The sequence below is a fragment of the Excalfactoria chinensis genome, chromosome Z (genome assembly GCF_039878825.1).
Source record: "Excalfactoria chinensis isolate bCotChi1 chromosome Z, bCotChi1.hap2, whole genome shotgun sequence".
Taxonomy (NCBI): Eukaryota; Metazoa; Chordata; class Aves; order Galliformes; family Phasianidae; genus Excalfactoria; species Excalfactoria chinensis.
Window position 1 is genome coordinate 58,210,460 of NC_092857.1, and position 26,880 is coordinate 58,237,339.

The following is a 26,880-nucleotide window of genomic DNA, read 5'->3' on the forward strand; positions in this document are numbered from 1 at the left end:
GGGGCAGTGGGAAACTGTATCTCCCCTCCTTCCCTTTACCCCCAGTTTTGAAAAGTCGAGATAATGTGAGCAGTGTTTCCGTCAGGGCGCTCTGGCCAACAAGAGACCACTGTCAGCGATGGCCGTACAGCAGTGCGCGTAAGTCTCCTCCTCAGGGCCCTCCGTCCTGCTTGAAGTCATGGATCAAACCCACAACCACAGGGCACGACATCTCGCCAGTTGCTACAAAAATAAGAAATAAAAGGAAAGAAGGATGGGTTGGGAAGCGAGGCAGGAGGGCTGCGGGAAGGTGCGGCGTGCTGCGGGCCGGGAGCCGTCCCATTGTCCTGGGCTGAGAAGATCTTCTCTGCCCACAGGGGTCGGAGCTGCCCACGACGCCTCTCTCCCCCGAGCCCCGGGAGCCCCGGCCGCGGCTTCAGGTCCGCACTCGATCCCCACGCAAACGTCCACGTCTGTTCGGGTCACAGCATGTTGCTTCAGCCCAGGGCAGCTCAGAGGCGCCTGGGGCCCTGCCGACGGCCATCGCTCCCTCCCCGCCGCCCTTAGGCTCCCCAGGGGGCCATCAGTCCCTCTTTTTTTGGTGTTTTGTTTCACCGTTACTCAGCCGCTATGCGCGTTACGGGACCGGGCCCACGCATGACTCCATGCAAGGACAGGCAGATCCCCGCTTTCGTTCTGCTCCGGTCTTTCCTCCCTCGGGCTATCTTGGGGGATAAGATCTCTTCTGAAGGTCTGCACCGGCTCTGCACAAAGAGACAGAAGAGAAGGGGTTGGGACTCAGCTCCGAAGGCCGAAGAGCTCTTTAAACCTCCGGGCTGCAGCCGCACCGCCGCTCTGATCGGTGCTTCAGGGCCCAGAGAGCTGCGCAGCTCTCGACACAGCGCTGCGGCTCCGTGGAGCGATAAATAACTCCGCTCAGGTACTTTTTCTTTCAGGGAGTCACACAAATTGGCCCGTGTTGACAGATGTTTGTCACTTAGTAACTTCTTTCCAAGTTTTTTTCTTTTTCTTTTTTTTCTTTTTTTCTTTTTTTCCCCTCCCTCTTCCCTCCTCTAAGCCTTCTTCCGAGCCCGCTTTGTTGTTTTAAAATATGCATGTCTCTCAGGAATGCGAGTCACGAGTCCAAACTTCGTGTCCAACCTCCCACAAGAAATGATCCTTTTATAGGGAACCCGATATGTCTCAATCTGCACTTCACTCAAAGCCGCTGCATACGGGGCGCCGCTCCCTGCGCGCAAATCACCGCGCCGGAGCGCATTTCCAACTCCCCCCCCCTTCCCCCCCATCCTCCCAGAAAAACAAACAAACAAACAAAAAGCAAAAAAACACAAAAAACAAAAACCCCACGCATGGCTCCCGGGAAGGGAACACAGTTCCCATAGTATGGCGAGAGGGGAGTGCACCCTGGAGGAAGGCAAAAATACATAGGAAAGGGAAAATAAGAGGAAAAAAAAGAGAGAGAGAGAGAAAGGAAGTTTTATTGCTTCGCGAGCCGCTCAGGGCCTTCGCAAGCAGTGTGTTTGTCAAGGACGTGCCCCTGTGCAGCTCCGGGTGCGTGGGGAGAAGACGTCAGATCGTGGCGAGAGGAGGAGAGATGAAGAAGCAGAGCCCAACTTCGGGAAAAGGGTAAGTGACCTTTGCATTACGTAGGACGGGGTGCGCCGGGCTCAGCCGGCAGCCAAAGTTTGCAGCCAGGGGCGAACAAAGGCGCGGAGGCGGCGGGGTGCGTGGGACGGGCTGGAGGGTCCGGGAACTGTAGCCCTCGCGGGACGGGGATGGGATAGGGACGGGGACAGACCGGAAGGAACGGCGGTGCCCACGCGGTAATTTACGTGGGGAAAATGAAATAAAATCAGAGGGAAAGGGGAGGAGGGAGAGAGAGAGAAACTTCTCAAGTGATGAGAAACAGATGAGCTCTGCCTGGGTCACGCTCGCTGCAGGGCCGATGCGCAGTGACGTAAGCGGCCGCACACCCTATAGTCGTCAGAGCGCGGGGCGAGGAGCGGGGCCTCCCCCACCTCCCCACCCCCTCCCTCCCCCCATTGTCCCCCCATTCCTCCTCCCTTCTCCCCTCCCCCCCCTCCCATCTTCGACCGGGAGCCACTGTCAGCGGTGGGGCCGAGCCCGAGGAGTCCCCAGTCTGCGCCGTACTGCCCCGCGGAGCGCAAAGCGGCTGGGGCCCGGGAGCTGTGGGTGCGCGGGCCTCCGGCAGAAGTACCCACAGATATTTCCGAGCAGACAGCTCGGACCAGGCGACCCCATCCCCAGGGCCTCGGCTCTGCTCCGTAGCGTTTTGTTGCCATTATGGTCCGTGCCGGCATGGGTCCCTCCGGTAACCCGTTTTTTCCCATTTAAGCGTTTAATTCTACAGCCATTCGCATAGGACAGGCGCCCCGCCCGCCCCGCTAATGGCGCTGCCACCCGTGTCGCTACATGTGTGCGCGGATCAATAATTCATGGCCGTATTTATTCTACGTGTTTGATAAATAATATTCTGTTTGTTAAACCTCCATTGAGCGCGGTGATGGCAAACATCACCCAGCGATGCATACTGCATACGTTTAATTACGATGCCCACTCACCACACTCCCACGCATCCAAAGCGCCAGTCACACGGAGGGAGAGATTTCGCTGCGGAGAGGGACAACCCCATCCCCGCAAAGCCCCAGCCGTGGAGGGAGGCGCTTCGGGGGCACTCTCGGCAGCGCCGCGCTCGTTACGGTGACCGCGTCCCACCGCGGAGCCCTGCGCCTCCGCGTAGAGCATGGCCCAGGTATCCCGCGCAGGTGCGTGTGCCGCGCGAGCGCTTTCCCCGCTTTTGTGGAAACTCTTAAAATACACATGTATAAAATATATGCTGCCGAAATCACAGAGGTTGGATTCTCTGCTGTGACCGTACCTCGACTGTGCCGAGGATGATCCGCCTCAACCACGGCGCAAAGCTCAGAGGAGAGACGCTCCGGGTGCTCTCCAGCGTTACACGCGTGCGTGGCCGCAGAGCTGTGTCTAGAAAAATTAACATCTGTTTCCCGAAAGTAAAGTGCTCCACGTGGCTCCTTACCAACGCTTCCCTCGGTTTAAAGAGAAATATGTGGAGATAAACTGGCATCCATATGCATATCATATTGGTAATGGTTTTAGGCTCCGGAGGTAGCTATTCATTGCATAAGCCATTTAGAACTGACGTTTTGAAAGCTTCTTAACCTCAGACATCCCTGCATCTTAAAGAAGGATTCCCAACGATGTTATTTAAGGAGGAATTTGCTGTAATTTAATTGCACATCAAGAGGGAATGGCACAGTCCTGATGCGGAGCCCACCTACGCTGCATCCCGCGGCGCTCCCACGCGCGTCCCTCCGCGGAGCCGTGCCCACCGCCACCCTTAGCCATTCTCACAACGACAGGTCGGACCCTGAGGGACTGCCGCCCCTCAGACAGCCGAAGGGACCCCCGCTTTCTTCCCCCTCCCCCCACAAATGGGCCTTCCTCCCCCTCTTGCCTTTTCCAGTGAGAACTGTCACGATATGGGGGATGCGAACCCCTGCGGGGCTCTGAGAATAGGGTGGGTCCCAGCTGCACCCCCGCCTTGAGCCGGGGCACGGAGGATCAATGTGGCAGTCCCGAGGGGGGCCCAGGGGAGACCTCCCAGCCCCGGGCCTGCTCTGCGGGGGCCTTGCATACGGGGGTGTCCTGGGCGGGATTCCCTGTGTCCGTGTGTGCGCTCTGCGTGGGTGTAGGAGGGTAGGGGGACCCAAGCAGTCAGATCCTCTCTGAGTCACAGGGACCTTCTTTCCTTTTCCTTTTCATTTGCTTTTTGCTTTTTTTTTTTTTTTAAAATTTTATTTCTTTTTCCTTCACTCCTCCCCCCTCACCCCTCCTTCTTTTTCTTTTCCTTTTTCCCCTTTTTTTTTTTTTTTTTTCTTTTTCTTCTTCTTTTTCCCTCCCCAAAGGCCATAGAATCGCTACCCACATAGATACGCGGACCCCCAGCTCTCCCATTCTGTACCTTGAATGGGTGGTTCGTGCTCTCTGCCTGGGCAAAGGGTTGGCAGGGAACTTCCATGTGCAGTTCTGGGAAAGAAAAAAGCACAGCCCCCCAGTTCTGTCTTAGTTGGTAAAATCATTAAAATATGTGAAGTGACATGAAGTTTGGATATATGTGAACATAGCGGACGGAGCCTGCGAGGAGGGTCCCACTTTAGGACAGGGTCTTTATTTAAGGTTGGCGTATTTGCAGGGGAAAAGGAAAAAAGAAAGAAAGAAAAAAAAAAAAAGTGTTCCACTATATACACCGATAACAAAACGTGTCACACCTTCACTTAGTGCCAGAACAGAGCCGTGCCCTCATCTGAACACATCCAAACACCTCCGAAGTGATTATTGGATTCCTTTCTGATAAATCAGTTTGTGAAACCGAACCGGGAGCACACAGACAAAAAGGTGTGTGTGTGGGAGGGGGCGGGTGGGGGAGAGAAAAAAGAAAAGAAGAGAGAGGATAGGGAGCTCTGCTCTCACGGCGTCCATCCCTCATTGCACCTTCCCAGTACAGCCGCAGTGCCCCTCCGCTCGTTCTCCTTCCGAAGGAGCTTTTGTTGGTGGCAGCGGTACGTGCCTTGAAATAAGCGGTTTGCACTTGGGGTGAGGAAGGGGGAAACATTAGGAAACCCAGCCCATATTTTCTATTATTGTTATTGTTGTTATTGCTGTTATTAGTAGTATTATTCCCTTTCCCCAGATCAGATACTAGTACTTTTTTTTTTCTTCTTCTTCTTTTTTTTTTTTTTTTTTTCCTCGAGAGTATGGAATGAAGGACGCAAAGATGGTGTATCGGTGAGAGGAAGAAAGTGGCCTTTTAAAGAGAACTAAAGGAAACAAAAATGCAGACGAAGTGCACTGTAAAGGCTGCTTCAAAGTGCTGTGTGGTCCACCAGCGCAGCCACCTCGCAGGTTTTGTGACAGGGAGAGCACTGCGCAGAGGTGTGGGTAACACTGTTTTTCCCTTCGATAATTATAGATACGTGTCATAGACTCTTTGCAAAAAGCCAGGAGACAGCAGAGACCCTTTACTGCTGCAAATGAAGGAAGAGTCAACGCCATTAAAAAAAATAATGAAGGAGAACCCACCCATACCTGCGTGCTGCAGGGTGCGGCGGTCCCCGCCCCACCGCCGTGCCCCGTGCCCATCTCCCGACCCTGGCTGTGCTGCATCACGAGTCCACACAAGCGACGGAGCGATAAATCCTACAAAAAATAAGACAGATCTCCTCATCGATGTGTAATAAAGTTAAAGGACATTGTTTTGTCAGACAAGCGCTAAGTAGAAAATAAATCTTTGGGTCTGGGGAAACAAAACGCAGTGCTGTTGGCATGTGTGTAAATTTACTTTTAAAAGCAATAAATCAATGTTAAATTAAGCAGCTGGGTTCCTATCTCGGAGAATGGTCCGCGGTGAAGGAAACCTCGGCGGAGCCCACTCCCTGTCCCGGCCACATCCCCGCGGGCCGGCGGGCACCCACTGGGGGACACCCAGACATGGAGCAACCATCTTGGGGGGCATCCGACCGGGAGGCGCTCAGCCGGGGCGGGACCTGCCCCAATCCTTGGGGCCCCGCCGAGCCGCTCCCGCTGCCTTGCGCCGGGGTTAAGCAGAGTAACCCGCCGAAACTGCTCAATGCTGGCATTATCCGAGCGCTAATTTCATCATTTCTGCATCAGGAGGCAGAGGCACGGCACGCAGCGCGCTGCTCTGCCTGTCGCTGGGATTTAATGGGAACTGCCTGTCTGCGGGGCGGCCGCGAGGGGTGCGAGGAAATGGGGGGCACCTGGTATGCTGTATAAGGTGCGATCCTTCTGATGCTGAGAGAAGGAGAGAAAGGAGGGGAAGGAGGCGTGAGAAAACAGGGAAAGTAGAAAGAAAGGGAGAAAAGAAAGGGAGAAAGGAGGAGAGAAAAAAAATGTGGAGAAAATAAATATGAAGACAGGAAAGGGGGAAAGGAAAATTGAAAGGGAGAAAAAGGAAGGAGGGAAGAAAAGAAGGAAAATAGGAAAGAGGGTAAGAGAGAAAGAAAGAGAAAAAGAAAGAAAGAGAAAGAAAGAGAGAAAGAGAGAAAGAGAGAAAGAAAGAGAGAAAGAGAGAAAAAAAGAGAAAGAAAGAAAGAAAGAAAGAAAGAAAGAAAGAAAGAAAGAAAGAAAGAAAGAAAGAAAGAAAGAAAGAAAGAAAGAAAGAAAGAAAGAAAGAAAGAAAGAAAGAAAGAAAGAAAGAAAGAAAGAAAGAAAGAAAGAAAGAAAGAAAGAAAGAAAAAGAAGGAAGGAATGGAAGGAAAAGAAAAGAAAGAAGGAAGGAAAGGAAGAAAGAAAGGAGAACGGAGCTGAAGAGACGTGTAGTAACGATGCAGCACTCTGGTGTAGATACAACGCGAATCAATAAGTTATTAAATGCCCCGAACAACAACAGCAATATTGCTGAGCAGAAAACAGCTTGGTTTTCTGTTAGACAATACCTGTGTCTAACTGAGAATTTGAAGTTATCGAGTAAAATTTTAGAAGGACTGAGAATAAAGGTATTTGAGTGCATTGACTCTCACTGGTGTTACTCATTCTCTCCCAAGCACGAGGACGAAGGCTCGGACAGAGGATTCGCAGTGACCGCAGCAGTGCGCTGTCCCCCACCCCCTTCCCTCTGTGCGTGCTGCTCGCTTTATTTTTCCAGAAATAATGCAAACGAGGAGCCGGAACATTCTTTTCTTCTTCTTCTTCCTCTTTTTTTTTTTTTTTTTTTTTTTTTTTTTTTTTTTTTTAATTTAAATTTTTATTTTTATCCCACGAAGTCCCTCCAAGTTTCAGAGAAATAAAAGGTGACCCTTGGTGGGACGGACACCACAGCGGACATCTCACCCGCTCTGCCTTTGTTTTGCTCTCTTAGAAAGGAGGATCCCAACACACGGCAAAGTTGGACACAGTGTTAGTTTGTTTGCAGATAAGGGCATTTTGGTCTCCAAGTTCCACCCCGGGATCTGCAATCAGGTAACAGTCACAGCAGTACGTTCAGCTCATCACAAACCGCTTTGGCCATTCGGCCGCACTCTGAATGCTTCACGCATAGCCAGGACCAAGCTTGTTGCATTTTGCTGCACTTATTTCTATTTCCCACCACAGCAGAGTCCCGAAGGTCGGTCATCACCGCTCAGGTGCACTCTGCGCACCTCCTCTGTGCTGAAACGAGCGAGGAGCGGAGCATGCGATCCGGGAGTTAATTAGGAAAGATGGAGAAATAGATTATCCTAATAAACAGGAGAACAAATGAAGGACAAAGAAATGAGTGGTCCCCCCGGATGATAAACGGAGCTGCCCCCGAGCCTCCCCCGACTTCTGCGGCGTCCGGGTGGTGGAGGAAATGTGGGGGCCTCTGCGTTTTCTCCGCGCTTTGCTCGGCGTTCAGCTCCGCGCTGGGTTCCGCACCCGCTCCGCGCCGCCGAGCCGCTTCCCGGGGCCGGGGCTAGGTGGCGCTCCGCCCCGCGGGACCGCAGCTCCGCGCCCGCGGCCGCGCAAGGGCCGCGCGGTGCCCTGGTGGGAGAGAGCTGGCACCCACGCGTGTTCGCGGCACCGCACGTGGGGTCCGCGGAAAAGAGACCGGGTTGTGCCCATGGTCACCAAGGGTATGGGGAAGTTGCGCCGCAGGTGGGAATAGGAGCGGCTGGTACGGAGTTTCACTCTGTCATTATCCGATCAAAGCAATTACGATGCTTTTAAAGTTTAAGTGTCATCAGAGTGAATGCGGCCTTTGGTCCCTTCAGGGCTTTCTGTGGATGTCTGAGGGCTTTTCCCCACCATGACTGGTAATACCCGCGATAGGCATGTACAGCCCTCAGCGCTGGGAACAAGGGAGCACCTCCCAGATCCCTTCAAGGGCTCCATCGTAATTTTGTGTTTAAAGAGCAACCGGTAGTTCTGTACAGGAGTGCTCCTTTTTGCAGAACAAATCTCAGAAAAGTTACAATGAGAAAGAAAACCAACAGAGTCCTAACTAATGAGTTGGACCACCGGGCTTTTGCTACCACCCGAGTTGTTATCACTTGGGCTGGGCGGTCTCCATTACCTGCATCGGTCCCGCAGTACCCGGGGTGAAGTGGCCTATGGGAGGGAAAAAAGCAGCATCAGCACACCCCGGGAGCGCTCCTGCGGGGGGGCACTGGGGCTGTAGTGCCCAGTGCGCACCTGAGCTCATTTTCCCAGAAACGTGGCATCTCCATCCCGTCGGGATGAATCCGAAGGAGAGCGAGTGTCCCGACTGGGAAGCCCCATTGGAGATTTTGGGTCGGATGTTTCGGACTTGGTGCCGTGAGACTTCCCACCCCAATAGGTGTTGGGCTCTGACTAGGAGGCGCTGAAAACCTAAGGCGGAAAATTTACAACTTGATCAGCTCCAAACCACACACACCAAAAGAATCTGCTACTGTTGCAAACATATGTTAAGGATTAAGTTAAGCAAATTGCTGTAGCTTTGCAAGGTTGAGAGCTGATAATGAAAACTCTCACGCTGAAGAGTTTGGATTTTGTTCTAACTGCTGTTGCTAAAATGCCAACAAATCCCCTGTACCTTTCTGCACAAAAGCAGCCCGAATCCCCTCACTCGGCTGCGGGGAGCCTTGCCAGACGCCCACCCGGGACGGGATTCGTTCGGTGCACGGAGTGCCGCGAGTTGCCGAGCGTCCCAGCGCCTCCCCCCCCTCCCGTGAGCCGCCTCCGCCTGCCCCGAGCTCGGCCTGGGAGGGTCCCAGACGGGACAGCCTCTGCCCCGCGTCCAGGCATCCCGGGACCCTGGATTTGTTTTTTGTCCCCTCTCTCCTCCTCGGTGCAAACCCTTGGGGCAAAGTTATCTGCCTTGCACTGAGGAAGATAACGGTTGTGGGAAGGAAGTCTGTATTCGAGCTTTTCCCCCACCCCCCATGCTTGCCTCCTCTTGTCTCCCCGTGCCATCCTTGTACCCACGCCGGTCCCGGACGGCGCTGAACGTCACTGCAGGGACGGAGCTACTGCCGCGGCGCGCTCAGAGCCGATCTGACGGCCGTCGGCCCGGCCCTGGGGTGAGGCTGGGAGTCAGTGGGCATCGAGCTGAGGGGAGCAAAAGGGGGATCGTCCTTCTCATCGCGAGCAGACGGAGCTGGTGCGACATTGAGAAATGGGTGTAAAGGCGACAAGTCTCTTACGAAGACTTTGTAAGGCTACGGGAAGAGGAGTGGAGAGCGCAGAGGGGGTCTGGGACTCCCCCTCGGGCCGGGGAGGATTTGTTTCATATCAAAGAGAAAGGGGAAAAAAAAAAAAATCGCCAGGAAAGCAAATAAAATAGACTCCCCCTTATTCTTAGAGGAAACTCTGCTCCCCGGGCAGAGAGGAAGCTGGAGGGAGAAATAACGCATCTGAGCGTGGACAGAATGGAGACAGTGCAGGGCAGTACGGGACTACGGCCGATGTCACAGCCCCGCGGCATAGACTGAGCTCTGTGGAGGGAGAGAGAGTAATAGGGACCCTAAAATAGCAATAATAAAAATAGAAGAAAACATCCACAAGAAAATTTAACTGTCGACGCTTGGGGCACAAACCGCAAAAGTTGGGGTGGATTCAAACGAAACTTCAGCATCCGCATTTGCTGTCAAATTTGCTGAGCACAGGACGTGGTGGGGACTGGGGGATTTTTCCTGACCATGGCAAAGGAGTAGTGAGAGCCAAAGCTGTTTCCATGTTCCCTTAATATAGATTCAAATTTTTATATACTGTATTTATAATGACAGAAAGGTAAGATGAAAAAAGAAAAAGAAAATAATAAGTAAAAATAAGTTAAATGGAAAATAATACCATTCCAGATGGACATTCAGAGCTACAAAATATTCAAGCCTTTGGTTCGTGTGGTGTAGCCCGTGGCGCGGGTTGCTCCCCCGTTGGGGGGCAGCTCGGACCCCCCACCCCCTTCCCGTAGCAGCGCTGAGTCGTTGGTGGCGTGAGTGGGGCCGGGCAGTGCCATGGGGACGAGGGCCGCCAGAACAGAGCACCCTCCAAGCACACGAGGAAGGCGAGCCCCTGGGCAGCCGGGCGGTTCATGTAAAAAACGGATTCCCGGTCCCGGTCCTGGAGGTGTCCCGGGACGGGAGCGCAGAGGCCCGGGCTCTCCCCGGGGTCTATCCCCGCAGCCAGGTGTGGAGCCGGAGGGCAGGCTGTCGGTGCCATCCCGGATCCGGAGTCTTATCGCAACAGGGAGTCGGGGTGCACCCGAGAGGGCCGGTAGCAGTGTCACAGGCATTGAACTTTTCTCTCTTTTTGCCCTTTTCTCATTTACCCTCAGTGAACTGCGCCCAGAGAACCCCCGTTCCAAACCTCTCCCACCGAGGCAGCGCAAGGGGCTCTCAGGTGGGAGATCCTACCCTCCTCCTTATTCGAAACGTATCTCTCCTGGGGGTCCCGGTTCCCAGGAGAGCGGTGGTCTCCCGCCGAGCCCTTTCCCCACCCCCCAGGACGGATCTTGGAGGAGCTGCGGCGTCCGCAGCCCGTGGCCATGCCGCGGCGGTGGCGCTGTCCATGGTGCTGGGTCCGCCCGAGCGCCGCGGACACTTCGGAGCTCCGAGGGGGCGGCCGGGGGCCAGGACCTGGGCAGGGCGGGTGGGGTGCGGGATCCGTGGCTTTGACCCGCGTGGAAAGAGGCGTCGGGTAAGGGTGCCACAGCCAACTCCACCCGTGTCTCGGTGGATCGGGCAGTACCCACGGCTCGCGATACCTCCCGGGGAGAGGGTGGGCAGAAACGGCAAAGGAAACCATTTTGCATTCACGTAATTTGCATTGCTATAATGGTAATTAAAAATAAATAAATAAGGTGCACTTAAAGAGTTATTGGACTTGAAAATTTCCCACCCAGCTTTTGTCCCAGGATCAAATCAAATCCCTTGAGTAAATGAGTGACAGAGCTCAGTGGTAGCGAAGGTAGAAGTTACAACGTGTGAGAAGGACACCGAGAGCCTCTGGCCGAAGCTCTCTGCGGAGTGTCGCATACCTATGGCACTGCCACTCTCCGAGCAGCACCTCGCAGAGCTGCGGGACTCGGCCCACCACCGGGGAGGGGAGGCTATTTCCGCTCTCGCCAGTGGCAGAGGGCTCTTCAAGTACGGCGCTTTCAGCAAACAAACAAAAAACCCCAAACATAACAATCAAAACCCACCACCGACAAAAACAACAACAACAACAACAAAAACAACAAAAACAACAACGATTCAGTATTTGGAGAGTTAGGATTAAGAAGAGAGGGCGTAAAAGGCTCTCGGGAGCGGGAAGATACGCGTTTGCGTAATTCATCTGATTATGTCCGAGATGGCAGCTTTAAAGAGGGAGTTTGAAGGCAGAGCTCTGGAGACAGCTCTTTGCCAGGCACTAAGGGATTAGGTGGGGCTTGAGCAAAGGGAAACGGGAACCACAAAAGAGGACGTTCCTGGCTAGGGGTCAGTTCTCCCCGTGCCGCACTTCGCGAGCAATAGCAGCTATTGTCTGCGCAGGGACAAACCCTCCCGCAGACCAGTCCTCGGGTGCGTCCCTGTGTGCTGAGCCTCGCGGAAGGGTGCTGGGGAGCATTCAGGTAGACCGCTTCGGCCGTGGGCCCGGCGGATCGCGACCCGCGACCCAGGGCTGGGCGACCCGCGGTCCCACGTGGGCTCTGCGAGAGGCGGAGCGGGATATACAGCGAGACAGCTCCGCGCAGGGCAGCCGCGGCTGCGGCGCAATGCTCTCCCCGGCACTGATCTCATTCCCCACCAGTATTTCAGGCCGGGAGAGGCTTTCGGGGTTACGTTCACGGAAAATCTCGAGGCCTCTTGGTATAGCCGGTGCTGCTGCCCTGAGGGTCGGGACGCGGAGCCTCCACGTGCCGGACGCGGGGCGGGCAAAGAGGGGTGCTGAGAGGGGTCCCTCCTCAACGTGCCTCCCCGGCAGGAGTCACAGCATGGAGAGCAGAGAAGTGTCTCAGTTTATGAGCAAAGTTAAACTGGAGCGGCACGTCTCCGAGGATTCACAGCTCACCTACACGTCTGAGAGGTCCTCAGGAAGTGTGAATGAATACATTTATGAATACACTTCTTCCTTTTTTTTTTTTTTTTTTTTTTTTTTTTAAATAATCTCCGAACGGTTACCCAGCACTTCCATCACGCAGGCTGCTGCCGGGGGGAGGGCTCCGTCGCTGCCCGCTTCCCATCATAGAAGCCCTTCCTCCCCCGTCCGCACCAGGAGAAAAGCTCGCAGGGTGCTCGCCACAGCTGCGGGATCCGCAGCGAACGCTGCGGCGCGGCAACGGCTCTCTTCGGGCTTATATGTCCGTGTCCGACACCCGCATCTTCACACGGGGCCGGGAGGGAGAGCGCTCGTGAGGAATAAAGGTGCTCGGAACGAGTGGAACTGCACCCATCTGCCAGTGCGGGCTCGGAGATCATCTGCGTCTTCCCATTTGGCCACCTTTTTGTTTTTGCCACCATAGAAATGACAGTACTTAGGACGGCGAAATGCGGAGATGCAGTAAAGCTGCTTGTCTGAATCCACTTTGAAGTAATAATGCTGTTGGTCAGAAATCCAGATCTGCCCGTTAATCTCTGGTTTTGCCTTCAAACGGGATTCAGATACAAAGAGCTTGGAAAGATTTTGCGTCTATTCAAGAGGCACAAAATCTTTAATTTTCTGAGGAGCAAAAACTCCCCAAGAAACTTCATATAGCTCCTTGGGTTTTGCTTAGCATACGTGATAAAACATTGATTGTCGCAGTTTGGTGACCCATGAAATTTGGGGGTTAGTTTTCTCTTCAGACCAGAGCATATAATTATGCAAATAAAGAGCTGTCACCGATCTAGTGAAATACTCACAAACACACGCAATCCGAAATGGAACAGAAATGTGAAAATTTGTGGCATTACGACGGTGCAATGACAAATGACAGACCCTCCCAACTTTCTCGAGAAGTGCACATTTCACACTTTGTCGACACAATGCGGGCGCGTACCGAGGCGCGCACACCCGCCCCTGCAGCATCCGCGTGCCCACAGCTGCGTGCACAGACACACGCGCATCCCTCGATCCGCGAGATGCAGCGCTGCCCGAGGGCGCCGCGCGGGATGCGCACGTTTCTGGCATCTCGTTTCGGGTTTAGCTGTGTCGAGCACGGTGCATCGCGTGGCTTCGCTCAGCCTTATCTGTGACACTTCCTTTTGTACTTCTGAATGAAATACCTAGACGGGGAAAGACAACAGTCGGTGGTACTTGTCGGGGGCAGGGGAGAAATGTCCTTTCCCACGAAAAGTCGCATCTTTTGACCGAGTCCTGGAGAAAGGCACCGTGATGCCTGCAGCCGGCGTTCAGCAATGGGCGCACCATGCAAATGAGGGGTTGATTTGCCGTCCTCCCACCCCCCTCCCATTTTATTTTCCGCAGTCCCGCTGTGTTTGGGGGTCCACATGGGGCCGGTGGCTGCTTTCCTGGAGGAGCATTTTCCTCGCTCCCCTCCCTAGCGAGGAGATGCAGCTCTCGTCTGCCCATAGCAGGGAGCCGCTCTGTTACAAAGCACTGCGCAGAACCCATCCCACTATGCACATATATTTATATATTTTTAATTTCCCCCCATACCCTGAAGTCTCACAGAGCATGCACATGCTCTGCACACCATACCCGATGTCCTGAATTCCCCCCGTGATGCAGCGTGAACAGGTTCAAGACCTCGGCTGCTAGACATCACCGCCTGAGACGGGAGATGATCAACTTTAAGAAACATGGATCCGAATGAACCAGCTAAATACACTTTTCCCTTCTCCTGAGTGCTTGAGAGACTCTCACCGTTCTCTGACCGTCGCCGTGCAGACAACTGTGAGCCCTTCCCATCCCCCCTTCCCCGCAGTGCCCGCAGTGCCCCCATCCAGCACCCGCGCATCCCCTGCGGCCAGAGCAGAGCTGCCCGCCTCTCCTAGCCTGTCCCGCAAGGTCCCCTCCCCCGCGCCCCCGGAAATCCACGAAGCTTCTCCCCAGGCTCCACCCGGTTTATTATGACTAGCATTTTATTTAGATGATCGACTGAAGGGCAGGCTCTCCGCTCAGTTGTTTCCCAGTCACTCGAGGGGTGGGGGTTGATGTGAAGCCCTTCCGGAAAGGTGCAATGCAAGGGGCAACCACAGGCAGTCCAGCCCCGGTCGGGCCCACCGTTTTCTTGTGGAAGGGCGTGGAGCTCGGCGCTGGGACGGAGAAGCATGAGCTACGATGAGAGAATCTTTATTTTTGGTCGTGGGGGGCTCGCTGTGCTTTACAGATCCTTGTGGAAGCACAAGCCAGGCGAAGGCACGGTAAGGAAAAGCCGTAAGAACCGGGCAATTGTTACAAGTAGAAAAATTGGTACACTTCATTTCTTAGTGACACTTAGAATTAATTCTCGCGATGTTTGGCAACTCGCCCCTCCACTGGCGTCTGGCGGCGGCTGGGAGATAAATTTTCCCGGCCTTCCGCTCCTCCTCCTCTTCGGAACGCAGAAGATGCTCTTCCCCTCCACATCCCTAAGGGAAGCGGGCCGAGCCCCACTCCCCATCTCCCCTCGCCGCAAGTCCTCGTGGGAATCTGCAGCGCAAAACCCGCACAGGTTGACAACGCAAAATCGAGGTTCTCCTAGAATCATAGCAACGCAGAACCACTCCGGATCAAAACTGGGACTCCCAGTGAGCCCTCCAGGGGCACAAACCCCAGACCCCGCCCCTAGGTGCGGGAACATCACAGGGGACGGCCCCAAATTCCCGGGCAGTTTCACCTCCCCATCACTAACCACATCAGAGGCGAGGTGGGCATGGCCACCGCAGAAAAGATCACTTCAATTTAGCATCATCAAACCTAAAAGAGCTTAATTAGCGTGCTCACAGGCTGGGCACGCCGTCGGGCATGTCGTGCAGCTGATGCAGTGCAGAGTGGCACCCAGCACAGAGGGAGCTGTGGAGTGTGCAGGGGTACACACCAGTGGCAAAGTCCTTAGAAACCCAGCGTGTTAAAACGGAAGCATTTTTGCATTTAGAAATAAACAGGAAAACGTGGCCTTTCCTTTTTTTTTTTTTTTTTTTTTTTTCCCTGTCATATTTCACAGTGTGATCCAGGCAGTTAATGAATAGCCACTTTTTAAAGTGGAGTTTTCAAAAGGAAAATAAGATCCACACATAATGCCATTGATCCGGCAGGTGGAGAAAATCTCTAGAACAAAGGGGCTTTTCCATAAATCTGGACCAAACTTCTCTGACCCTCCTACCAGCAGAAAATGAAAGACTGAAGAGCTGATCCCACTCGGTCGCCAGAAAGAGAAGACTACCGGATCTAGAAACACAGCCCCGGCAGGGCTATGTCAGGGCAATTAGAGCTGCACCATGCTGCACTGTGCAGTACCACTGTCAGCCTTAATCTGCACGTTGATGGGCAGCACGAAATCCAAGTTACAGCCCACAGGAAGCACAGCCAGTGAACCCATATTGCTTTGACAGTTGCACTCATCTAGAAATAATGCAAAACGTTATTTAGATGTATACATCACGACCCTGTGCTCTAGGAAGAAAACAATCTAATGAGGGGCTGGGAGACTCCTTGCAGAGAGCGAGCAGCAAAGAGACTTCCCCCCCCCCCCTCCTTTTACAATTCTTCGTATTTTATCCTATTGGAGCGCCGTGTTGGCGCTGGCTTCACTGAGCTGTTCTTTGCCTCCATTGCTTCACTGAAGAACTTGAAAATGGATGGAAAACTCTTCCAGGAAGTCAGTTCATGACGCTCTGTACCTGCAAAACAAAGTCACAGCATGAGTCACTTCATGGTGGCCTGGGCATTGCAGCAAACCTGCACTGCAGCCATAGCTGTATGGTGCACAGTGGTAAGGTTTCACTTGTGTCAGAATGGCAGGAGTCCAGAGGTATGTCTGTCCAGGGAACACACAATACCCCATGATGTTTGGCTCCATGGAAGCACCTTTTCTATCCAACTGAGAAGAACTGGTGTACTTTGTCCTGTACCTTTTTTGTTTTTCACAGTTTGCAGCTTGATACACGCATATTAGCCAAAACAGAAACCAGACTTCAGCAACAATAACTGCAAGGCAGTGATGCTTCCTTCCTCAATAAAACCAAACCTTACATGTGGGCAGAAAGTGAGTGTCATTCCACTCTTCCCTCTGAATCCCATTCAACTGTACCCCTCGTTTGCTGGGTATTTCTACTGCTTTACAAGTGTTTCCTTGCATGTGTGCCGCATTTGCTCAACTTATAAAAACAAACAGCGAAATGCCCCAAATCAGCCCAAGAGAATTGCTCACCTTCCCACGGAGCTGAGCACTGGGGAAGTGCCGGGATCTCTTCCTGGAGACCCCAATTATGTGGAGATGCTGCCTGGAAGTCTCTGGATCCCAGGCCTCTGTTTGATACTTTAACATTGTTAATGATAATTCTTTAGTCTGTAATAGTAGGTCATTGCTATGGTTACTCTACAATGGTGCAACACTTCACTTTCCCCTTCAGCTATTCGCTGAGACCGGGTAACCACATTTGTTGCCTAGCAACAGTTTTGTGACAGTACCACGATCTGGGGGTGACGACAAGGAAGGACGTGGTAGGCCAGCGGGGACAGCAGGCATAGTCCCTCGTCCTGCAGGACTCTCACACGTGTCCCAGCACAGGACATGAGCCCTTGGCATGACTGGTGTCACTGCGGTGCCTGAAGGCCTTCTGTGCTGTGCTGCCAGGCAGTGCCACATGTGTGTCACCTGCCGGTGCGGGTTTTATGGATGGACTGTATGCCAGAGCGCAGACAGACGGTGCTCCTGACAGACAGGTCCCCTCGCACACCTGTGTCACACACATGGAGCACAGTGCAGAGCCCCGCCAGGCACAAGGCCTCACAGATGGCTCCCCGGGCCCGCACCAACACAGAGCCGGCGCCATCGCCTGCCTGCAGCCATCCCCTTCTGTCCCTGTCGCATTCATGTGCATTAATATCTGCTGGATTCAATTAGGTGAAAATACAGGCAGTGAACATTATGCTTTTCTCTCTCTCTCTCTCTCTCTCTCTCTCTCTCTCTCTCTCTTTTTTTAATCAACAACGTTCCTCCTTTGTGAAAGGGCCATCCAGAAACAAAGAGTGACAAAACAATAAGTTTCAGAAGCCTCCCCTTCCCTTTCTCTGCCTTGCCTTCTCCCATGCACTCTCCTCATTTCCTCAAGAGAGATCAGGCTCACATTCACTGGTGTTACTGAAACTGATTAACCTAAAGCTTTCCTGTAGCAACCCCTCTCAACCCACCCCTCTCAAAAAACAATTCAAGCTTTGAATCTAGAGGGACTCAGTGATTCAGTGGTCTAAAGCAATTTTAACACTTCTTATTTTCTCCTTCCTAGTGACTATCTTACTGACAGATGAACAATTTCCCTGGTGATAAAATCACTACAATGGCTATTTAGTTTCTGGGATTATGACGATTCTTTGCTTGATTAATATTGCAACAAGAAAAGCTCGCCAAGTATCTGCCTTGGCCCTTTATAGTCATTTAAAGGTCAAATTTTGTCCTTACTTATTCACGTTCAACTACTACTAAAGGGAGAGCCCTAAAAATTTAACACTGCACAGACTGTGCATTTACGATTTATATACCAAAAGCTTGGGAAATCTGACAGAAGTGAGAGGAGTTATGTCCTTAGGGTGATGACAGATTTGGCCATAACGTTTTGCCAGAGGAAAAATATCACTGATGACTGCAATCTCAATTGTGTATTTAGTAGTAGACAAATCTAAATTAAACAGACGAGAAGCCATCTATTTTTTGATGGAAAGAATCCTTTGTGAGGGTCATATCATAAGAAGCTTCTGTACTACAGCTAAGATACTCAAAGGTATATATCCTCATAATACTCACTAATTTCAACAGCTGTGATTATAAACTGCATAACTCAAAATACCACATCAAGCGATGGGTTGGAGCACAATGTATGGTGCTTTATAGCATTCATTCTTGGAGAAATCTGAGGACTGTGGTGTAACAAAAAAATGTAGGCAAACTGCTACACATGGCAGACAGCTAGAAGATCCCAAAATGTGCTAGGGCTACTGCTGCAGAAGGACAAAATCCACTGATCTTGCTTCTCCCAACCCCAAAGACACCCAGAGGGGGGTGCCAAAGGCGTCACTTGGAGACCTGCAGATGTATGGGAGATAGCACTGGAGAGGCATCAGCATGGCACAGTGAAAAACACAGAAAGAGGGTTTGAGAGAGACATGACCTCCTGGCCTCTAGTGCCAGAGGACATAAGGAGAGATGGATTTGTGTTTTATCAAATGCAGGACATAGTTAGGGAAGAACTCTGAAAGTAGATCCAGCAATATGTGAGGTAACATGAGTGATGCAGAACAGTGAACAAGGTACAGAATCAATTTATACACTGCAAGAAAGAGACACTGACAATTAGAAATAATGTGGACTTGACAAAACAGTTGTTAATACAAAAAATCAAGTAAGGGAATACTTGCTAGAATTTAATATACAAATCACCAGGTCTGGATGACATGCATCTGAAGGTCTTCAGAGAATCAGTTAATGAACTTGCTGAACTACTGGCAATTATTTCTGAGAACTCATGCACAATCAGGTAGGTACCAAATGACTGAGATGGGGGGAGGAAAAAAAAACAACAATGCTAATTTGAGAAAGGAAGGATTAAATGAAATTAACACACATAATATTTATGTTTGAAAGCTATTAAAGCAAGAGATCTGAGAACAAAACAAACCAACCAAACAAACAAACAAAAACAACCCACAAAAACCGCAAAACAAAAACCCAAAAAACAACCCCCCCAAAAAAACCCAACAAAGACATCCCCAACAACCCTGAAAGTACCTTTAGGGTAACAGAAGCCTTAGAACACAGCAGGCCCTGATTTAACAAGAACAAATAAGAACTAAATTGAACCACTTTACTGAATCACAAAAATCGGTGGGCAAAAGATCAATCAATTTCTGCATAGGTTAATCTGACACTGTGTGTGGGACAGACCTAAGGAATCACAAGTGATTATGACCTTCCCTCTCTGGTAGGCTGCCATTGTCCTTGCCTCTTGTACATCAGTGTGCTTTGCTTCAGCAAGGCATTTTTGGGGCCATATCCAGCCCTACGTGACTCCCTGCAGATGCCATGGATGAGCTCTTCTGCAGGCATTCTGCAGCACTCAGCATGAGTGCACTGGTGATGCCTGTGCTGCTCTTGTGGCGACCACAGTTGCCAGATGGCCATGATGCCCATGCAGGTCCAGGCTCTGCCTGTGGGGCTCTGGCCAGCATCTCACCTCAGCAGCATCCCTCACCTCCTCACATGCTAGGGCTTCACGGTCTTGTGAGTAAGTACTGTTGCACATCTTGGGAAGTAGTGAGAGCACTTGAGAAGGCAACTAATATGTAGTGATGTGAGGTGGAAAATATTTCTATGGTGTTCCAGAGAGACTGGAATTAGGGATCAAGTCTTTTAAACATGCCTTTAGTGAGTGATCTGGAAAAAAATATATATATTTGTCATAGGTGAATTAAAAGATGACATGTTGAATAGGAGATAAAAAGAGGAGACAGAGAAAAAATTAATAATAAAAATAATAAAATAGAAGGGGTCTAAATGGGTAGAAAAGATGCCAAAGAGAAAAAAAACAACAAAGTTGGGATTGATGACTGCAGAGGTAGATTGGGTGTTGTGGCCAAGCGTGTGGTGCACGCAGGCATGCAGCTATCCTTGCCGTTTCTCTGCTTTGCTCCCACCCAGGAAAGGAGCACTGCCTGCCTGTGGGCTGCCATCACCGTCGCTTGCTCCGGAGCGCAGCGGCACGGCGGTCACCAGCTGTGCAGCACAAAGGTGCCCCCCTGCCGTGCCTGCCCACTGCACGGCACAAAAACCTCCTCCTGCAGTGTTTAGAAGTGCACAGCACAATGGTGACTCCCCACAGGGACGACACGATGTGTGGGACAAAGGTTTCCCATGCTGCACAGGAGCAGAGAGACCTCGAGGCATGGCTCCGCACTGAGGCACGTCTGCAGAGAAAAGTTTCCAGGTTGAAAAGTTTCTCCACAGATATTAGCCACAACGCTGACCCAGGGTCTGATTCTTTAAGCAGCAGCTCAATACTTCAATGCCGCAGGCTTCAAAAAGCATTAAGGGTGCTCCACGCCTCAGGATTTACTCCCTGATGGAGGAGACAGCCTGGCCGTTCGCCATGAAGCACCTTGCATGGTGGAAAGCTTCCAGCCTGTGTTGGTAGGAGTGGATCCTATGCCAGCTGCCACTTCAGACCTTGTCCCCCAGCATCACATCGCTTGCCTCTGTGCTTGTGGTGCTTTGAAACACACCAATGCAAAGAGCCTTATCAAAGCTCTCTCTGAATGTTTCAAAGGGTGAAAGGCAGTCTTCTGGGGCCGTTTGCACAAACAGCAGCAATTTAAAACTTAGCAAGTGTGTTTTATTCATATTTATACAACGTAGAGAAGCAGTGCCATTCATTCTCCTTTTACAAACAAATGAACAAATGAACAGTCACGTTCCCCTCTGACCCAGTGATGCAAATATCATTCAGAAGGATTTAATGGAAATTTATCCTTCTTTCTCCCATGATACACACACACACAAATTAAAGTCTTCATATAAGACTTTATACTCTTACATATATCATTCTGCAATTGCGCTACAATGCGATTCTACCATCCAAATCCTTATGTGTGTGTGAGAAAAAGACATTCCTGTCTGTGATGCATCTATCTTTCTGTTTGCTACTAAATGACTTCTGTATCACAGAGTTATTTCTAAACAGGAATTTAACTTTTTAACCTTTGGCTGTGTGAGATGCTATCCAGCATGACAGGTTTAACTATTTTTAATTCATAAGATTTCTTCATCTACTATTCTTGGAGAAGGATCCCTTGGATCTGTACAAAGTGGAATGTGCTCTGTGGAAATTATCATGTCTGCTGCGTCTGTTTTTCTCTACTGATGTAAACTTCCAGATCTCAAACCCCAAAACAGAAGACTCTCTAAGAGCACGATGAGTGAAGCTAAGGAGCAAGGAGACTTAATGAATGTCTTGTGTGAAGTCATTAAATGTTTCTGACAGGGAGCACAAGAGCTTCAGGAAAAACACTGGAGTCTATTAGCTCAAGATGCTTGAGAACTGACGATCTTAGGAGCTTCTACACGTGCTGTTCTAGACCTCTGAATGGTGAAGAAAGGAAAAAGGCTTGGGAAAAATTAAGAGAGAAGCCATAAACCAATTAATGAAATAGAAGCAGTGATTTATGAGGGGATATTAAAACAAACAAACAAACAAAACAAAAGAAAAAGAACAAAGCCTCGGTATGTTTAGTTAGGCTTAGAAGTAATTGTCTGTGGAGTCATGGACATGATAACGATCTAAAAGTGTCTGGGTAGGGAAATTAATTCTTTGGAGGAACCAAGAGGGAAGAACTAGACAAAGCTGAATAAATGAAAATACAGCTTATGAAGAGGGCTTAGACTCACAGTAAGCTGGTTTAGATGGAATACTCATGCAAAGAAAATTGTGGGAAGCTGCTTGGCAAAGCTAGAGAATAGACTACACATACTAAGACGTGTTATGCTAAGTTATTGTCTCCTGTGACACCGACAACAGTGCTTATTTTTGTCGGCCATTTATTATCTCTAGTATCTTTAATGGAATGGCAGAAACAGGGCACTAAGAATCCCACTGATCCAGGACAAAGATTATCTCTGAGCTTCTATATTTGCTATTTTTTTTTCCTTCTTTTTTCCTCACTTACAGCACACAGTGTGCACACAAGCAGCAAGTGGCTTGAAAAGGTAATAGAATTTGTTACATCCTCCTCTCAGCCCACATGCAAAATATGCAAAAATACACATAAGAGCTGAGTGCAAGCAAGGTTTGTAAAGCAAAAAAGAGATTGGAAGCTAACACATCGTTGTGGGTCTAGTTTTCCACCACTCTTTCTCAAATATTAAGGGCAGTCCCATGAGCATGGGTCATTTGTTTGCTCCTCTGAGTGCTAACTGTCTAAATAAGTGAAAGTTGTAAGGTCATTCACATCTGAGCAAAGGTCACCTAAAGCCAAGAAATTTTCTGTTGAGTATGTATTATAAAGAGGAAAGAAAGAGTGCCAAACTGCTACAGAACCTTCCTAGTCGGAGCAGAACTCTGTGGCTGGGACGGAGATGTCATTTCCACCAGTGCAATGGTCAGACTGTAGGCAGCTGCAGTAATGCAAATGGCACACAAGAGCATTAAAAAACAGAGTGAATCAGAAAATGGCAACAGCTAAAAGTGGAGGCTGATAAAATGGCATTTAAAAGAGACAGAAATGTCATAATCCCTGGTTTAAAAGGAGTATCAGGCAGTGGGCTGGCTGTGTGTTGCTCTGGGGTGACTGGTCCTACACAGCAAACCTGTTCACATGTCCAAAATTTCACCGAAATCTTTTTACAGAAATGGGCAAGAGCACAGGCAGAAAGGTAAACCCAAATGAAACTGCTGCAGTCTGCTTGAATTGGCCACAGGCCACACAGCCAGCGGTGGTTGGGGACTTGTTGCCAGCGCAACTTGAATTCACAAGATCCAACAATGGTGTTGGAAGGGACTAGGTCACTTGGTGGATGTCAGGGAGGCAGTGGGAAGGACACTGATGAGGTCTGCAGCAGCCCTGTGTGCTCTAGGAGCCATGACACAGTAAATGTTGCTGAAAACTTGCTGCCAGTGAAATGGCATAGATGACTGCCCACCAGCCCTACAGTTTCCCAGCCATCACTAGCTTGGTCAGACTGGCAGCATGACTCCAAGCAACACTATTGAACAACGCAGTTCTAAGAACAGTGAAGGCTTGCATGAGTTCAAGACACATTCTTGAAGAAAGGGTCCCATATCAGAACAGTGCAACTATAGTCTTCCAAAAGACAAGGTAAAGTGTTATTGCTCCCAGAGATAAGCACGTGGGGATTGAAATTGCATCAACATTTACATTTATGTCTGTTTCTTCACACCTATGCCCACATCTATACCCATATCCAAACCTATACTTAAATCCATATCTATCTCTATTGATATATTTCTATCTATATCTACACCTACAACATACCTGTATCATCTATACCTATATCCCTTTTTGTATCTATGTATTTACCTGTATTTACATATAAAAATTCTGTCAAATGTGAGATAGGAAGTTCAGATGTCATCATAGGAAGATGTTTTTGAGCTGAGTAAGTACCTATGGAAGTTTCAGAATCTCATCACTTTAAGTTAAGAGTAGGTTAGGCAACAGTTTCTTTGGAATACCATGGGTGCAGGTGACACATAAAACAACTTACACTTCTTTCCATCAGTCCAGTTTTTCATTACTCTGTGATTTTATCAGCTGTATATAGACAACAGGTAGCACTGATTACATTTGCATAGTAACTCTGAGGAATCTGAATAACACACAGCAGTGAGACAACCAAACTTTTGAAAATGTAGATTCTTTTCCTTCTATCATGATCTAGAAAAAGAACTATAAAATTGCACCCAAGAGCATGAAGTACTTAGCGTTTGAAAATCACTATCTTCTCAAGCAGGACAAAGGAAGATTATTTTATGAACAAAGGGAATTTTACCTGTTCAATACCCTGTACCTCCTGAGAGAACATGCACCCATGTGGCTTCTTCAGAGACCACTATAAAATGTGTATTTCAGCTCCAAAGCTTCCACAGGTTATAAATCTGAGAAATACCAATTTTCATGACTGAACTCAACGTACAGTAGTGCCATCAAAGAAGTCAGTGGCATCTCCTTACCCTTGCACTTGCCAAGGGAATGTCTAACATGGTTTCTGAGGCAGTGCTCACCACTGCCATGCTTAAGTAGATCAAGGTGGTGCAACCCAGAACAGTGGTAGCACCAGGCACTGATGAGCACACAGCAATTGAATCTTACATCATACTGTGACAATACCTGTGCATTAAATTAATTAATGCCAAATGAAATACTTGAGAGGCAGATTTTAAAATACAAGTTTGCTCCAAAACCCCACAGCTTTTCAGTGCTTCTGGTGTGTATAAGACACAGAATTTAAGTTACATTCCTTGCCCACAAGCTCTGCTAACTTGGGAGAGTGCAACTTATGCACTGGGCATGTGAAAGGACTGGTGCTTAGAAAACAGCTAGTCTTTGTGATGGTGTTTTATGATTTTTTGCTCCTACATAGTAACTATACCATCAAGCATTCAGATGGAGAATTAATTATTGGAAATAACTCAGAAAATGCTGATTTAATCTTCCTTCACTGAAGAATATCTCAGATTTGTAAAACCCACCAAGCAAATGAAATTATGTAAATCACCCAAGGAACAGCTGTTCCAGCAGCACGAGCACGAGTTTATCCAGCTTTGGTGTTCCCAAAAATACAAGCAGCCTAGGCAGTGCTGTAGAAACAGCAGTGCCTACACTCACAGCAGCTAGGAAGAGCAGTACTTTAAAGTCCCATATTATGTGGTAGTGCACTTCATATAAAAAAAAATGGAATAAGATTCTTAATCACCAGCAGGATAACCACAGATGTGCAACAACACTATTATAAAGTGAAACAGCTGAATAAAATTTTCTCCACTTCCATGCCAGAACTGGTGAGGATGCCAACAATGGCAAGCACAGAAGTGAAGGAAGCCTTTCCAGCAACTCCTGTTGATGTAACAAAAGGGCCATAAAGCACTGCAGCAAATATCCAGTGCACTTATGATTTCATCAAGAATTTGAGTTCAAACGTCATAAGCCTGCAGTGTATAAATTAACTCCTGCACCACATCACCCTCAACTTCTGAAAGAACATGTTCATATTAAGGAACATTTCAAAGGGTTTTTGCTTTCTGAAGTTTCTGCTAGGATTATAATGTCCTGTTGTATCTTTGTAGGCAAGGGATTACAGTCAACACAAGTCTAGACTATTTTTAAAGGTACAGGAATGATATTTTACTCTTTTACTTTTTCCAGTCAAGTGCAGAAGCAGCACAGATCCTATTTTTTGCCACTAAAGCTCTCACAGTCCCCTCTATCATTGTAAAAAAGCCCTGCCTTTGAAAGGAATCCCAACTCAACCCATTCTAGCCCCACTCAACCCTGTTCCTCCATAGTGCCTTTGCCACCTCCCAGCCTCTGCCTAGTCCTTCAGCATGTGGCTGCCCCAGACCAGACATAGGCAGGGCATATTCCCCTGGATGTCCTCCAGAGGTTAAGTGTGATGGTGAAGGAGATGAAAATCCCAACAGTGTAGTTGTGGCTGTGATTCTGGTTGTACCTCTGAGGAAAGGCTGAGCAAAACTCATCCATCCTCCTGCTGGCTGTGGCTGCCAGAGGATAGGATTAGGGCAAAGAAAAGGAAAGACTGGAGGGGGGCATCCACTCACTCTCCCACTAGACACCTGTCTCAGGTGCCATGAGCTGCCAGAAAGGACTTAGCACCTTGTGTTGAGAAGTGAAATATAACAGTCTAAACCCAAGTGATCCTGAGGATCCCAAGTAAGCTGCTCACCACTCCCTAATGTGTCTAAACTCCACTGACACCTTGGGTGCCTGATCTTAAAGCTTGTGCCTTATTGCAGCATTGCTTCTGTACATGCTCAGAAACACCTCAATTTTGACAGGGCAAATACCTTCACGGGTCTCAGGCAGATAAGCCGCCCCATAATGATCATAGGTATATAAGCCTCAAGAGGAAGGAATGCCCTCTTTACTTTTTTTTTTTCCCAAATCTCTTCTCACTCCTTGTCCATTTTTCCTCTGCCCAAGACATCTGTTAGCTTAAGAGGGATTTTTGAGTTTCTTCCCCTGAATTTGTTCGCCTTGTAGCTCTTCCCAAGACCCTGTCCACCACAAACCCCTTAATTTACGTTGCATCTCATCCGCTCACCTAGCTCACCTCTCATTTCCTCATGTCTGCCACAGTTCCTCCCTTCCTCTGACTCTTCTTCAAAGAGGCCTCACACAGACCTTCTCAATCCAACTGGACCCCAAGTTCTGAAGCCACTGACAGGCTCTCTATTCATTTGGATAAAATTTCAATTAAAAAAAAAAGCAGAGATGGGAAGAAGACAGTGCCATTTTACCAGTGAATTTACAGTGATACTGTGAGCGTTAACCTTCTTACATTAATGTGACCCTTGCTGGTCACTGCTAATGAACATTCTTGAAACAGACCAGGGACTGAACCCAGACAGGGAGATTTGATGAACAACAAACATCGTTGTGGGTCAAGTACAGCTGTGCTGCAATCATAAAATTAATAACCTCTACACCAGCAGCTTTACATGTGGCTGTCTCTGAAGAATGCTATTTCTGTAACTCACGGCCTTTGGAGAAGCTATTTATAATTTATATCCAATCTGAAAGGCAAAGACTTTTCCCTCCTGCAAGTCATGGTGATCAATACAAGTCTGCACCCATTACAGCCCAGTGAAGTGTTTGGCTGGGACTGACTCATAAAGGTAGCTCTGCTGAAGTACCCACCCCTTTCAGTCACCAGAATTAGGGCTGGAAACACAGATAAAACAAAGGAATTCTTCGTAAGGGTGCCAGCTGTTAGTATTGCCAACTAAATTGCACACTTACTTTAGAAATCCTCAGAAACTCCAATTTTCTGGCAGGCTTTTCAGGAATTCCAGACTTTTACACCCTAATTTGTAACACACCAGGACTCAGTATTTGACACTCTTAAGTCTCCATACTGTGGAAACCTTCAATTTAAGACTAAGCACCAATCTACAGAGGCTTTGCAGATGTGAATTACACTAAATTTAACGAAGCAGAGTAATATCACAC

The 26,880-nt window shown here is 49.4% G+C and overlaps 1 protein-coding gene and 1 long non-coding RNA gene across 11 annotated transcripts in view; one reads left to right on the forward strand and one right to left on the reverse strand.

Moving 5' to 3' along the window:
• Positions 1-775: 775 nt before the first annotated feature.
• LOC140264064 (uncharacterized) lies at positions 776-5,414 on the forward strand. Its single transcript, XR_011905994.1, has 2 exons — positions 776-1,626; positions 5,015-5,414. It is a non-coding gene; the product is annotated as an uncharacterized lncRNA (long non-coding RNA).
• Positions 5,415-14,035: 8,621 nt separating this feature from the next.
• ARB2A (ARB2 cotranscriptional regulator A) overlaps positions 14,036-26,880 on the reverse strand; it is a 260,171-nt gene continuing 247,326 nt past the window's right edge. For 4 of the 10 annotated variants that reach the window (XM_072358859.1, XM_072358863.1, XM_072358858.1 and 1 more), the window contains one exon: positions 14,263-15,806. In XM_072358859.1, the coding sequence (XP_072214960.1) occupies positions 15,664-15,806 (143 nt within the window). In that variant the 3' untranslated portion in view covers positions 14,263-15,663. Of the gene's footprint in view, positions 15,807-26,880 lie in introns of all 10 variants that reach the window. The other 6 variants (XM_072358866.1, XM_072358865.1, XM_072358864.1 and 3 more) reach the window with 3 other exon arrangements.